This window comes from Callorhinchus milii, unplaced genomic scaffold, assembly GCF_018977255.1.
Source record: "Callorhinchus milii isolate IMCB2004 unplaced genomic scaffold, IMCB_Cmil_1.0 Scaffold31, whole genome shotgun sequence".
NCBI classification, from domain to species: Eukaryota; Metazoa; Chordata; class Chondrichthyes; order Chimaeriformes; family Callorhinchidae; genus Callorhinchus; species Callorhinchus milii.
In genome coordinates this window covers 1,502,076-1,517,404 of record NW_024704772.1, presented here as the reverse complement: position 1 = coordinate 1,517,404, position 15,329 = coordinate 1,502,076, and the positions used below count along the sequence as shown (strand labels likewise).

General features: G+C 53.9%; 1 protein-coding gene across 1 annotated transcript; it reads left to right on the top strand.

Moving 5' to 3' along the window:
* The first annotated feature begins 295 nt into the window (after positions 1-295).
* Positions 296-9,555, top strand: tspan4b (tetraspanin 4b). The gene is made up of 8 exons (XM_042345127.1): positions 296-384; positions 5,850-5,929; positions 6,831-7,022; positions 8,016-8,090; positions 8,213-8,314; positions 8,443-8,571; positions 8,865-8,948; positions 9,257-9,555. The coding sequence occupies exons 2-8, from the start codon at positions 5,867-5,869 to the stop codon at positions 9,329-9,331; spliced, it is 720 nt and encodes a 239-aa protein (XP_042201061.1). The 5' UTR covers positions 296-384; positions 5,850-5,866; the 3' UTR covers positions 9,332-9,555.
* Positions 9,556-15,329: the final 5,774 nt, after the last annotated feature.

Sequence of the window (15,329 nt, the reverse complement as noted above, 5' to 3'; positions counted from 1 at the left end):
AAAACATTCGCACTCTCTCTCTCTCTCTCTCTCTCTCGTTCTTTCTCTTCCCCTTTAAACCCCCTGTAGGTTTTGTAATGAGCTCTGTGTGTGTGTGTGTGTGCGCGAGTGAGTGAGTGAACGAGCGAGTGAGTGAGTGAGTCAATGAGTGTTTCTCGCTCCCACCCATTTCTGTTTAGCTGTGACCGAAAGCTGTTGTATTGCAGTCTGTTCCCATCGCTCACCGCTATCACTGTTCCAACAGAGAGAGAGCGAGAGAGAGACACACAAACGCACACAGAGACGCAGAGAGAGGAATTGCGGAGAGAGAGAGAGAGAAAGAGGGGAGAGAGAGAGAGAAGAAAAAGATCGCAAACACATCCAACTTTACTCGAGGAAACCCGGGTAAGTCTGTGCCGTTTTTACACAGTCGTTTTTCTCCAAACGCCCCCGAATTGCGGGTTCCGTGATTTCTGTGAGAAAGATGCAGACAGAGCAATTGAGTTGGTGGGCAATGCGCACACGCGAAATGTACACGCGTGTGTGAGTGTGTCTTGCGTGTAGTCTCTACCCTCGTATCACACAGACGTGTCTTTCACCCACTGAACCATTCGACCCGCAGATTTCCCTCCTATTGACACCACGCGTGACTCTGTCCCTCAACCCCCTCCGCCGTTCCCCCCCCGACTTCACATCGCACCTCAAGACCTTCCTCTTCGACCGCGCCTACGCCCCCCCCCCGCACCCCTTTCTCTCTCTCTCTCTCTCTCTCGCTCTCTCTCCCCCCGGCTCAGCTTCAGGCTCCGCCGCTGCTCAAGCGCTCCGAGAAAGGTGCTGCGTAAAAAACGCAAGTTGTCGTTGCGGTTGTGATTGGGGGTCGTGTTTGGGAGCTGCTAAAAGTTTGGGGGAAATTCCGCCTTCCCCTTCAGTTCACGGAAAAGGAACGTGCAGGAAACGAGGGGGGGGGGGGGGGCTGGACGCTCCGAAAATAGACCCACATAAAGAATAAATTGGGCGCTTCAATCCACGGCTGTTTGCGCGCGATCGGCTGCCGTGTTTTCCCACCAAATCCGCAGCCGCTGCACTTTACGGTGTATCCTGTGAAGCCCCTTTGAGGCGTCTCAGTGACGCGATCAGACTCTGCATCAGATGCCAGGATTATTCTTATCTTCTTAAATAAAATTAATATCATTAAGTATTATTAAATGATAGCAATAAGACTTGCATCTGATCCAGCGCTTTATCGGAGGCTCCTCTTAACTCTCTCTCCTCCCCCCACCCCCACCCCCCCACTCCCTGGGGGGAGGGCGGGGAGGGAACGGGGTTGAGGGTGTGTGATAGGGAGGCAGTGGGGCTTGGCGAGGGCTGGGGTGATGGGGTTTTGAGGGCTGGGGTGATGGGGGGACGGGGTTTAGAGGGCTGGGGTGATGGGGGGACGGGGTTTAGAGGGCTGGGGTGATGGGGGGACAGGATTTAGGGGTTGATAGGGAGGCAGTGGGGCTTGGCGGGTGATGGGGGGGGTGGATGAGGTATGGAGTTTAGTATAAAGTTCTGTTCCACTCTTAAAGCAGCAGGAAATGTGCATTGGGTTGATTGACCAGTTTGCACATCTCAGGGGAACAGAGGAGTTGGCGAGCGAGGGTTGTTTACGAGGGACCGGGGGGGGAAAGCGGAGGTGAAAGGGCCCCTCCCCTCCCTCCCCCAAAATAACCTCACGCAGCTGCGACGCAGTGTGGAAACCGTAACACAGTTTCTTGCTCTAACAGAGAGGTTTTGCTCAGCACTCGAAACGCCAAAAGCCCCTAATTTATTAACACGATAACAATGTCCCTCGAACCAAAACGTCTTTGAGGCCCTTCGCGGGATTTCAAAGCCACGCGAACTCTTCGCGGTATCGATCTTTTTTTCGCCCACAAAATACACAGTCACTTCGCTTGGCAGCGCATCCTGTGAAGCGCTTTGAGACGTCCCGAAGACGTGACGAGGCGCTGTATCAAATGCCGGGATTATTATTATCTTCCCACCCCCCCCCACCCCCCCACAAAGGTAAACAGACACACAGACAGACAAACAAACAGATAGAGAGACGGAGACTCAAAACACGCACACGCACACGCACACACACACACAGGGACAAATATACACAGACACACGGACATGCGTGCACAGACAGACAAGAGACACGCGTTAGGATATACACAGATACACACACACACACACACACACAGACACACACACGCACAGAGATACGCACACACACAGAAAAACGGTCACGTAATGATTAACAGCACAGTCCGGACGCACTCTTTCGCCTCCAAGTCAGATGACGACGCTAAAGGGATGACCATTGTGTTCTGACCAGTGACGTTCTGTTTTCGACCACACGCCCCCCCCCCACCCCCACTCCGTTCTCTCTCTCCCCTCCCCCCCCCCACCCCCACACCCTCCCCCACACCCCCACCGCCGCCCCATCTTTCACAGGATGAAAGGGCGGCCCATTCCTCACAAAATTCCCAAAACAATTATCGGCTTTCCTGGCAGGAAAAGGGTGGAGACAGAAAGGCCAGCGAGGAGGGGAAGTAGTCAGCATGACTTGAGTGAGATAGGGACAAAGCCTCGATGCTCTCCTCATTTCACTCGGGGCGGTGGGGGGGGGGCGACAGGCGGGTGGGATGAGGAGGAAAGGCATTGCGGTCAGAAGCAGGAACCTCGTCTCATTTTTCTCCCTCCCCTCCCCACCCGTTCCCAACCCAAGGCCACCTCCCCCACCCCCCCCCCCCACACCCACATCTTCTGGGGTTCCATCCCACAGCCCGTCCGCCTTGCCCCCGCCTCGACCGCGCCTTCGGTCGCCCTCCTACCCCCTTACCTTCCCCGTGCCCCCCCCCAACCCCCCCTCCCCACACCACCACCCCCTCCTGATCCCAACCACCAGCTCGGGCGTGGTTCCCTGACTGTCCAGCGTCTTGGGACATCCTTCTGACGCCGTGTGAATGTAATGTGTGGTTAACTCGGACCGGGCACAGCTCTGAGTCAGTGAAGTGACTGTGAACCCTCCAGCTCCGGCCCCAAGTATGTTGATAGGAACCAGGTGGCAAGAATGAGTCCCCTCCTGTTTACAGTTTCCCTTAAGCTGCTTCCACAGCCCGGCCCGTGGCCAACATAAACAGCACTGACGGTCGTTCAAACCCCCCACCGCCCCCCACCCCCATCCCCCGTCAGCTCGCCTGGACACAGACCTATTAACCCCCTCTTCTCTCTCTCTCTCTCTCTCTCTGGGCTGCGGTGTTATCTCCTAACCCACAACCACAGGTCTAAAGATAGCTCGGCACAAAATGTGTGTATATATATATATATATATTATACATATATATATAGTTTTTTTTCTATAAAGGCAACGAGGCAGAGAGGTTGTGAGTATTTATGTGTGCGTCTGGGTGTGAGTGCGTGTAAGTGTGTGCGTGTGCGCGGGAGGGAGAGTTTGCGTGTACGCGCGCGCGAGCGTATGTGTGTGAGACGGTATGTGCGTGAGGGAGAGAGTTTGTGTGCGGGTGTGTGTATACAATAGTATTCTCTGTGTGTGAGAGAGAGGGGGAGAGAGAGAGAGAGCGCGTGTGAGTGTGCAAATTGAGTGTGAAAGAGTGCGTGAGAGAGAGAGAGAGAGAGAGACGGACAAAAAAAATGCTTATTTACAATGTGAGCACCAAATCTATAACTCGCTTTATATCACGTGCTGTCAGAACAGAACAGCGCAGTGTTGTGTGTGACTGGGGTGAAATAACAAGCCTGGGGGGGGGGTGGGGGGGTGGTGCGGGGAGGGGTGGGGGCGGGAAACCTGTGACTCAATTCGACTCCCCCGAGCAGGTCCGCAAAGGAGAGTGTCCGAGGTCTTGGACAGTATGGTTGTCTCGCAAGCGAGTGGACCCGGGTTCGATTCCCGGGCAAGGGCGAAACTTTGGGCACGTTTGCACACTCGCGCACACACTCGCGCGCGCACTCGCGCACACACTCGCGCACACACTCGCACACACTCACACGCACACACACACGCACACACACACACACACGCGCGCGCGCCTCTGCTTGTTGAGTCGATTGGCGGATCGCATTTCCGGGGGGTAACAATAATCCCTCCCAAAAGAATTAAAATACCGATAATAATTTGGTCACTTAATCCACGACTGCTGTGCTCAATCGGCTGCCCCACAAGATATACAGTCACTACACTTTGCAGCATGTGGCGTGAAGCGCTGGGGTGGTGGGTGTGGGAGATTTAACTCATCGCAGTGGAATTTATTGACGGGCAAAAATCCCAGACAGGAAACCAAATCAAAACAAGGCATCTGACACACACACACACACACACACACAAGCGAGTGCGGTCAAACAGCGTCACCCTGCTTCACACCGAATCGGAAGCGTAGTGACTGTGTAGGGGGTTGTGAACCGTGAATCAATGATACGCGCAAACAAGTGGAGTCCTGTCACTCGGGGGCTCGAGCAAACCCGGGTTCGATTCCCGGGCGGGGCGGGCGGGGCGGGAGGGGCGAAACCTTAGGCAAGTTTCTTCACCCCACACACTAATTTATTAACACGATAACAATGCCCCTCGAACCAAAACGTCTTTGAAGCCCTTCGCGGGATTTCAAAGCCAAGCGAACTCTTCGCGGTATCGATCTTTTTTTCGCCCACAAAATACAAAGTCACTTCGCTTGGCAGCGCATCCTGTGAAGCGCTTCGAGACGTCTCGAAGCCGTGATGAGGCGCTGTGTCAAATGCCGGGATTATTCTCATCATCGCTGTTATTATTATTATTATCGCGGGGGCGATCGGACAGGTTTGTCGGTGCAACTGGTTGCGGTGATGTTGACTGCCCGTGTGTGTAAATTGTGAGCTGCTCGGGGTAGGGTTGTGAGAGCTGAATTCCCCTTTGCTCTGCGTGTGCGTGTGTGCGCGTGTGCGTGCATACCAGAGGAAATAGTTACAGAGATTCACATGGGTATTCTTTGGTTCGTTTCATAGTCAAATATGGTAAAGACCAGCGGAGGGTCAGTGCCCCGAGCAAGAAGGTTCCAGGGAAAACTGGGAGCGGAGAACCATTCCCTACGCTGTCTGTGTCTGTTTGTTTTCTCTCCGTCTCTCTCTCTCTCTCTCTCTCTCTCTCACTCTCACGCTCTCCTCTCTCAATCGCTTTGTCTGTCTCTCTCGATCGCTCTGTGTGTGTGTGTGTCTCTCTCTCTCTCTCTCTCAATCCCTCCCTCCCTCTCGCTCTCTTTTTCTCTCTCTCTCAGTTTCTTTCTCAAATCGGTCTCTCGGATGCACAGAGAGAGGGTGGGGGCGGGGGGAGAGGTTTGGTATTCATTTGATAAATAAAGAGAATGTCCTGTACACCTCCCCCCTCCCACCCCCACCCACACACCCACACATACACACACGCGGTTCCACGAGCATTTCTTGCTCTCCAGCTGTGGACTTCATCCAGAATGCAGAAAGCTTTTCCCAAATGCAATTGAATTTAATATTAACCCATTCCTGTGTGACTCTCTCTCTCTCTCTCTCTCTCTTTCCCAGGCTTTCTGTGTGTGCATTAAGCGCACGCGTGTGTGTATGTGTGTATGTGCGTGTGTGTATCTGTCTCACTGTAGATTATCAGTGTTAATATCAGACTATATTGAGATGTGGACAGATATTTGTTAGGTCAGGGTATCGAGTGATGTGGAGCAAAGGCGGGTAAATGGACTTGAGATACAGACCAGCCATGATCTTATAGAATGGCGGTACAGGCCGGAGGGGCTGAATGGCCTTCTCCTGTTCCTGTGGTCCTACAAATGTGTTGCTTTATCTCGGTGTCTGCTCTCTCGTCCTCCCAGAGCTCAGCAGCTGAACGATGGGTCGGAGCTGTTTGCAATGCATGAAGTACCTGATGTTTGTCTTCAACCTCATCTTCTGGGTGAGTCTATCTGCTTCGTCCTGTGTGTGTGTGTGTATAACTGTGTGTGTGAGTGTCTGTGAGTCTGTTTGCATGACTGTGTGTGCGCGCGCGTGCGGGTGGGGGGGCCTTCTGTGTGCGAAAATCTGTTGTCCGTTTGTGTGTGTGTTTGAGCTCGGGGAGGGGCTGATCTCCCTCTCTGCGCTGAGCCACTGCGGGGGAGTGAGAGAGAGAGAGAGTGAGTGAGTGAGTCTGTTGTCGGTCTCATTCCTCATGTTAATTAGCTCCTTTACAGTCTTGAGCCAAACATAACACTGGTTTCCTCTGCCGCAGCTGTGAGCCAGGGCATGTGATTCCCCCCCGAACCCCCCCCCCAAACCTCTGCACCCCCCCCCCACCCCCCTCTGCCCAATGGGGTCAGCAATACGCTACTGTGCTCCAAAACTCTTCGACCAGAATCCTTGACGTTCGCCCCGAGAGGACGTGTCGAAGAGCTTTCTCTGTAAAGGATTTCACCGTTAAATGTGAAGTCTCGCCCTTTGCTACAGCGCCTTATCATCGAGCCGTCTCCAAGCGCTTCTCAAAAGATGTTCTGTAGAGCGTAGTGACTGTGTATTTCGTGGGAGGGATTCTCTCTCTCTCTCTCTCCAAATTATTACTATTATTATTTTGAAGGGATTGTTACCCCCGGAAAACCGTTCCCCGCCAATAGACTTGACAAACCAACCGCGCGGTAAACAGAGGTGTGTGTGTGTGGGGTGGGGGGGGGGGGGGGGGGTGTAAGGAAACTTGCCTAAGGTTTTGCCCTGGCGTGACTCAAACCCGGGTCCTCTCGTTAGGGAGGTGAGTACTGCGGGCAGGACTTGATGTTTGTGTCTCTCTCTCTCCCCCCTCTCTCCCCACCCCGATGTCGCCCTGATAGCTGGGAGGATGTGGGATCCTGGGAGTCGGCGTGTGGCTGGCTGTGACTCAGGGTAACTTCGCCACCCTCTCCTCCTCCTTCCCCTCCCTCACCGTGGCCAACCTCTTCATCGCCTCCGGCTCCGTCATCATGGTGGTGGGTTTCATCGGCTGCCTGGGAGCCATGAAGGAGAACCGTTGCCTCCTGCTGACCGTGAGTACATCCCATCCCGAAGCCCCAGCTTCACTCCCGGGATAACACTCTCCTTTTCACCCAAGAGGGTAGGGAAAATCTGGACTATCCTCCGTGGGTTGGGGAGGGGGCAAGTGGCGTCTTCTCAGAGCTGAACTGAAAGGGCCGCCCAGTCGCTCCCCCTCAGCTCCTGTTAGCCCTGCAAACCAAAGCCCCAACTAGCGGAGAGGGTGGTCCTAACAGCGGACAACAACATCAATGGCCAAGCTACCCGTGGGTTTAGCTGCTTAGACTCCCAACAGTTACTCCAACGCACACAGGAAATCTGGAACTCTCTTTCCCTCCGAGAGCCGTGGACGCTGGATCCACTCACCGTTGTTAGGACAGAGGATATGGGGATATGGGGTAATTGCAGTGGAGCTACAGATCAGCCGTGAGGCCGGGGAGGGCTTTGAAGGCGAGGACGAGGATTTGAACTCTATCCTCTGGGGAGAGGGGGGAGTGGGGGTGTGGTTGGGGAGGGGGGGGGCGGTGGTTGGGGAGGGGGGGAGCCAGGTGAGGATAATACAGTGTCTGATCTGTATAAATCGTACAATCAATCACCCAAACCGTACATCTGCCTCTGCCCGAGTCTCGTTCAAGGCATTACATTCTACGCATAAGTCATACCGTACTTTGCATAAGTCAATATTAAATGTATATGTCTCAATCCTGACTGATAAAACTCCCCCTCCCTCCCTCTCTCTCACGTTCTCTCTCTCGCTTTCTTGTTCTTTTTCTCTCTCTCTCTCTCTCTAGCGCTCTCTCTCTCTCTAGCGCTCTCGCTCTCTCTCCTTCACTCTCACTCTCTCGCTAATGCCTTTTCACTCTCTTTCTCTCTCTCTCTTGCTCTTTCTTACTCTCACGCGCTCTCTCTCTCTCTCTCTGACACTCTCTCCTCTTTCTCTCTTTCAGACACTCTCTTTCTCCACCTCTCTGACATTCTCTCCCCTTCTCTCCCTCTCTGCCCCGCAGTTCTTTATCGTGCTGCTGATTATCTTTGTGCTGGAGCTGATTGTGGGAACCCTTTTCCTCGTTTACAAGGAGAGGGTAAGAGCCTTTTCCTTCCGATAACGGCCCTCGCAACCGACACAGCGCCTTTCCCTTCGGGAGTACGTCTCAGGATTTTTCGCGGCGAAAAATGTGTGCGTGATTGTTTCCGTTGGTTACAGATTAACTCTTACGCTAAAGACGACTTGAAGAAAGGACTCAAATTTTACGACAAGCCGGACAACAGGGGCCTGACCAAAGCCTGGGATCTGGTACAGGTTAAGGTAAACCCCTCACCCCGTGCGCTCTTTCTCTTTTTCTCTCTCTCTCTCTCTCTTGTCACGCCAGCAAGACGGTGTGTCAAGCGCAGACGGCTGATTGCCTGTTGACGATGGTCTTTGTTTCCCTGTAGTTTCAGTGTTGTGGTGTCACCAATTACACCGACTGGTTCGGTGTTTTCAACGAGTCCAAAGTGCCGGAAGCCTGCTGTCCTGCACAAGGGCCTCACTGCTCAGAACACGCCGAGAAGTGGTGGAAAATGGTGATAATAATAATAATAATAATGTCTCTTTAGTTCATTCTCACTGTAGAGGAGCTTTACTGTGTCTCTAACCCTGACGTGGGAGTGTGGACGGACGCACAGTGTAGAGGGAGCTTTAACTCTGTGGTAATGGGGGTGCGGGAGATGATAATGATGATAGCGAGTGAATGGCGGAGGGCGCGTGGAGTGAGTGGAGTTGGAATAGCGCTGGATGCATCATTTGGTCGCTGCGTTGGTCAAGTCAGTCGATCGGTCAGTCTCTGTCTAACCCGCTGCCCTTTGCCCTTCCCCAGCCATGCTACGACACGGTGATCAATTGGCTGAAGGAAAACGTCCTGGCCGTCTGCATATTCGGGTTGTGTATCGCGGTGCTTCAGGTAAGAGGCCAAGGCGACACACGCTGCCTTCGCACGTCGGGAGGACGTCCCGAGGCACAGTGACATCGTGTCAGGCGCCCACCCTGTCACCCGGCCGCCTATTTTAGCTGCGGTCGTGACAGTCGTGGCTTCAAGCCCGCAGCTCGGTGGAGGGGTGGGGAGGGGATGGCGCGTGTGTGTGTGTGTGTGTGTGTGGCCGCCCAGGGGAGAGGGGAAGACTTACACACGAGTAGTAAACGTACGGGACAGTTTTCGCCCGGAAAATTCTTACGTCCTTACGTCTTGTTCACGTTTCCGTCTGCACACAGATCCTGGGACTCATCTTCTCTTTGGTGATGTATTGCCAACTGGTCAAAGGGGAGGATAATGATTATTTTTACTGAGCAAAGGCCTCTTCCTCTCGGGACTTGGGCTGTGGGACCAACAACAACTTACATTTATACGGCGCCCTTCCCTTCGTGTCTCGGAGAACCAACCGCTTTGTTCACGTGAAGGGCAGGAGCGACCCCTCAGCACTTTCAACTTCAAGGATTCTTCGTTCCTTACAACCAGTACTTAAACGTGGAACTGTCCTAAAGGGTCGGGGTAGGGGCCGGGGTGGGGGGGGGGGGGGAGAGTTTGCGGGCTGGGACATGAGAGGTGGGGGGTGGGGAGACGAGATGCCATTTTGTTCCTTTCAGGAATGGCTGCTATTTTGTACCTGGGAGGGGGTGTTTGTGTGTAATGGTCACCCACCCAAACCCTCCCCCCCCATACACACACAGCCACACACAAACTCCCATCCAAACCCCTCCAACACCCCCCCACAGCCACACCCCCCACACACTCCCCCACCCGACCACCGCCCCACCCCCCCCCCCACTGCCACCAAAGATTCTGTTCTCTATGTAAATTGTTGGCTTTTTTTTTCAAAATAATCGTCGTTTCCTGTTTATTATAATCGTCCGTGGGTTTGTGCGTTGTGGGAGGCGATGCTGATGGGCTCGTCATGGAAACAAGAACAGCCCCCAGTCCTGGGAGGAGGGGGAGAGTTGGGGGTGATTGATGGGGGTGGGGGGTCAGCGAGCGGAATGCATGAATCAATGGGTGGGGGTGGATGGGGAGGGGGTTTGCCTGATATGGCAGCCCAGTCCAGTCAGATGTCATGCAGGGATGTGGGACAAAGTTTGTGGATTCAATCCCCTTCCCCCCCCCCCCCCCCCACCCCCTGTCGGGACTTTGAGATCAGGGTCTAAAGTGGAAAGTCTGGTGTGAGATTTGTAAGGTGCTTCCAAGTCCCCCAACACTGTGGTCCAAAGCCTTGCCATTATTATTTTGTATTAAATCTGGAGTTATTTTATGATATATATATATATATATATGTGTGTGTGTGTGTAGCGTAAAGCAAACGATATTAGCTTCTGATGAAAACCTGCCTGTCTGTCCATTTGTTTTAAGGATCGCCGAGAGGGGGAAAATGCCATATTTCAAATGCTAGTTATCAAATGGGGTCAGTGTGTGTGTGTGTGTGTGTGTGTGTGTGTCAGCCCGGCTCAGTGTGTGTGTGTGTGTCAGCCCGGCTCAGTGTGTGTGTGTGTCACCCCGCTCAGTGTGTGTGTGTCAGCCCGGCTCAGTGTGTGTGTGTGTGTGTGGTCAGTGGTGTGTGTCAGCCTGGCTCAGTGTGTGTGTGTGTGTGTCAGCCTGGCTCAGTGTGTGTGTGTGTGTGTGTCAGCCTGGCTCAGTGTGTGTGTGTGTGTGTGTCAGCCTGTCTCAGTGTGTGTGTGTGTGTGAGCCTGGCTCAGTGTGTTCGTGTGAGCCTGGTACAGTGTGTGTGTGTGTGTGCGTGTGTCAGCCCGGCTCAGTGTGTGCGCGTGTGTGACAGCCCGGCTCAGTGTGTGCGTGCGCGTGTGTGTGTCACCCCGCTCAGTGTGTGCGTGTATGTGTGTGTGTCAGCCCGGCTCAGTGTGTGTGTGTGTGTGTCAGCCCGGCTCAGTGTGTGTGTGTGTGTGTGTCAGCCTGGCTCAGTGTGTGTGTGTGTGTCAGCCCGGCTCAGTGTGTGTGTGTGTGTCAGCCCGGCTCAGTGTGTGTGTGTGTGTGTGTGTGTGTCAGCCCGGCTCAGTGTGTGTGTGTGTGTGTGTCAGCCCGGCTCAGTGTGTGTGTGTGTGTGTGTGTGTGGTGTGTGTCAGCCCGGCTCAGTGTGTGTGTGTGTGTGTGTGTGTGTCAGCCCGGCTCAGTGTGTGTGTGTGTGTCAGCCTGGCTCAGTGCGTGTGTGTCAGCCCGGCTCAGTGTGTGTGTGTGTGTGTGTCAGCCCGGCTCAGTGGGCAGCGTTCTCACCTCCTGAGTCAAAAAGTTGTAGATTCAAATCCCCACATCAGGACTTGGAACCACACAGTCTAAGTTCCCGCTCCAATACAGCGCTGAGGGATGGTTTTGTTGCATCATTGGAGGTGCCGTCCTTTGGATGAAACATTAAACCTCACTCCCTGAATTTGCCCTATTCGGGCGGACGTTAAAGATCTCCCGCAGCACTGTCGGGTAAAATAGAAAGGGAGTTTCTCTCTCCCAGTGTCTGGGCTGACGATCTGTTTTGTGACAGATATGTCGTCAACATGAATCTCCCTTGTGAAGCCCTGTGGGATATTAAGTATATTGAATGTATACAGATTACTGCGCTGAAATAATCTACACTAAACTAAACAATGCTCCCTACCCTTTCCTCCACTCCTCAAGAACTCCATAAATATAAGTTTTATGGCTTCATAGATCCCAGGGGACAACTGAATTCAGAGGATACAAGGCAGCCCCTTCCTGGGCTGGGTTCCCAAAATGCCTGTTCCTTTGCCAGGTCAACAGCTGGAAGCGTTTTCGAAAGGACTGAGCAGGGGACGTGTTATTTGCATGTTGCTTACCTGCCTCCTGGCAGCACTTAGCGTGAGAGCTATTTGCCAGTGATGGGAACCAGATGAGGTGTGCCTCACCATTGGCAGGCAGGAGTTTCCATGAGCTCATTTTATTGGGGGCCTTTCATTTGCACTTCCCCTCGTTCCATCTTGATTTACCTCCAGCCCCATTTCCCTCCCGCCTCATTCCCCCACCCCTTCCCCCCCACCCACCGCTCTCTGGAACTCCCTCTCTGATGTCCTGAATTTACAACCTTATCTCTACCTCTCCGATCTGCTTACTACCTAACCCTCTACCCCCCTCCCCCCCACCTAGATTCTGCTCGACTGGCTCTGGCTTCCTGCAAGTCCCTCGTGCCCTCCGTTCCGCCATCGGTGGCCGCGCTTTCAGCCACTACGCCCTGAAACTCTAGAACACTCTCCCTCTAGCCCTCTGCCTTGCCCCCTTTCTTCCCCATCTTCAGGTCAGATAATCAAAGTTATCAAAAAAATATAATAACAATAATGTGGTCATTCAAACCAGCGGCTGTTTGTGGGACACTGCTTTGCGCGATTGGCTGCCGCGGTTCACCCACAAAACACACAGTCACTCCACTTTACAGAATAGCCCTCGAAGGGCTTTGAGACGTCCGAAAGACGTGATAAGGCGCCGTATATCAAATGCAAGGATTGTTGTATTGCAATGAGGGCTGTCCCCAGTGTCGGGGCTTTGAGCTCACATTCCAGGCTGACGCTGCAACGCAGAGCTGCGTGTGTGTGCGCGTGTGTGTTGTCGGAGATGCCAATTAAAGCGTCTGTACGTGAAAGAACGTATGACTTGAGAAGCTAATTGGATTGTTTTGATGTGTCCTATCCTTCAGTGCTGTGTGGAGACTCCCAGTGGCCATGCACTGAAATGTTTCTTCTGGGTGAAAAAAAATACCTCTCAATGCAGCCAGCCGGTCAGAATCGATCTGTTTCCACCCTACCTCTAAAATGAACCGCTTGCACAAGCCAGGAGACACTCTCAACGGCCAGTGTGTGTCAGCCTGGCTCAGTCTCGGAGTCAGAACATTGAGTTCAAGTCCCCAGGTTGGGGGAGGTCGTTTGAGCTCACAGTCTAGGCTGACGCTCCAGCGCAGACGCATCTGCCTGTTCAAGTGGACCCTTATTGAAAGAGAATTTGGCCCGAGGTCCTTCCTCGCCAATGATCCTTTGGGTTAATCGGTTGTTGAGTTCAAGGCCATTTGTGTGCAAAATAACTGCGGCATTTCTCTACAATAAGAGTTGTTAGCGACTCTCTATGTCACTGTGCTCGGTGGCCAGAGCGGGAGAGGGTTTGAGTGGCGTTGGAAGCAGATATTCTAGGGTGGTGTCAGCCAGCAGAATGAGGTAGATAGTTGTGCAGTCAATGCAGACACTCCCTCCCCATTGTGATCTCTACTCTCTTCCAACCAGAGCGTAGGCTGGTTGCTGCTTAATCAAATATTAGCGTATCTTAAAGGATTATTCTTCTCATTGCCCAATGTTTAGCGTTTAGATACACAAAGGTACTTATCAGCAACGTCTACCCTGTGCTCACGAGGGGAGTGAGAACACTCTGGTGGCTTCAGATACTGTACTGTAGATAAGGCTTCATGACTGTGTAAAATGTGTGAGGACTAGAGATGGATTATCCTGAATGGGGATCCTCTGTGTTGTACTCCTATTTTGTGCCACAACATTATTTGTTCCTCCAATCCATAGCTGATGCCCGGAAACGATAATGATCGTTGGATTTGATACAGTGCTTTATCACACCGCTGAGACGCCTGAAAGCATAGTAACGGTGGGTGGATGCAGCAGCCAATTTGCACAAACAACAACAACGTCGCCGCAAACAGCCATGTCGTGGGCCAGGACACCGAGCGAGGGAGAAACTCCCTTCTCACTTTAAATAGTGTCATGGGATCGTTAACGTCCCCTGAACAAGGCACGGACAGGCAGGAGCTCAGTGTAACCCGAAGGTTGGCACCTCTGGCAATGCAGTGTTCCCCACCCCACGCCCCAGTACAGCACTGTACTGGGACCTCAGCCTTTCAAAGTCCCCGATATGGGGGCTTGAACCCCCCCCCCAAAGATTCTCGACCGACACGAGGCAAGAGTGCGCACGGTCACTACGCTTGATAACCCATCTATGCGCCTCGTCATGGGGGTTGAGACGCCTCAGAGCGCTTCACAGGCATACACTGCAACGTGGAGTGACTGTGGGTTTTGTGGGCGAAAACACTTTGCAGCAAATCTCGAGACATAAGGCGCCATAATCAAACGTCAGGATCCCTATCACTATAAGGTGTGTGTAGTGTGTGGTGTGTTGGGGGGACAGAATTCATTGATAAATCGCTATAGTATTGTTGGTGTGTGAACTGATCACTTTAATGAATGGCACCGGTCTTGTCCAATCAGCTTGAGCCGCATTTACTCCTGCCCAATCAGGGACGGTGTGAGGCGGGCACTCTCCTGATTGACGCGGCGACAGACCAATCAGAGCAGGGCACGCTCGACTGACCGGGAGGGGGAAACCGGTTGGCCGATTTGATTGACGTGCCAGTGCAACCAATCGGCGGCGAAAGGGGGGAGGACGTGTCCTTCCGCCGCCCGGATTTGATTGACGTGTCAGTGCAACCAATCGACGGCGAGAGGGCGTGTCCTTCCGGCGCCTGAGTTTGATTGACGTGCCCTTGCACCAATCAGAGGGTGGGTAAGCGGGTGAGGCGAGCGACCATTGGGAAAGAGGGTGTGAGTTCTTTTTTTGGGCCCTCGACCATCGGCTCCATTCGCGGTTTAAACGCATCACAATCGGCCCCTCGTCGATTTATTCGTTTAAAACAGAAGGGGGGGAAAAAAAACCCACTCAAAAACCTTTCAAAACACGTCACCGACGTCGCTCACCCTCGGCAGCTCAGCCCATCCCACCACCAAGTTCCCGCCTCCCAACGCCCACTCAGCCAATCCGGAAGCGGGTTGCCCGACGGACAGGCCAACCGTCCAATGGCAGCCAGGCGTCGGGGGCGCGCCGTTTCCGCCCCCGCCCCCATCTTGACCGACAGCTCCGCGAGCCAATCGCGTCGCCGCTCGCGGCCGAGAGGCGGGCGATCGAGCAGCTTGACGGACAGCGGCGCGGGCGGTGGGCGGGAAGGCGAGGCCGATGGGGGGTGGGAGGGGCGGGCTTCCCGCTCGGGGTGACGTCGGCGCGGGTCGACGTGAGCGCCGGACCAATCGGCGGTCGGGTCGGCTTGACGGACGGGAGGGCGGACCAATCGGAGGGGAGGGAAAAGGGGGGGGCGGGGTGGGGCAAGGCCTGGCGGTCCCGCCCAGTTCCGGCCGCTCGCTCGCTCCCGCTCCCCCTCAGTGACAGTCCGGGGCCTGCTGCTGGCGGTGGCGAAAAAAAAAACACACGGCCTCCTCCGCCTCCTTCAGCGTTTGAAGTGGGGGGGGGAAAAAAAAATACTAGCCCAGGCTTCGAGGCCCACCCACCCTCCCT

Excerpts from the sequence above, each read along its gene's own strand:
- tspan4b (XM_042345127.1), top strand. The coding sequence starts at position 5,867 with ATGGGTCGGAGCTGTTTGCAATGCATGAAGTACCTGATGTTTGTCTTC. Across the intron at positions 8,572-8,864 it reads CCGAGAAGTGGTGGAAAATG|CCATGCTACGACACGGTGAT; the intron begins GTGATAATAATA and ends GCCCTTCCCCAG. Across the intron at positions 8,949-9,256 it reads TGTGTATCGCGGTGCTTCAG|ATCCTGGGACTCATCTTCTC; the intron begins GTAAGAGGCCAA and ends GTCTGCACACAG.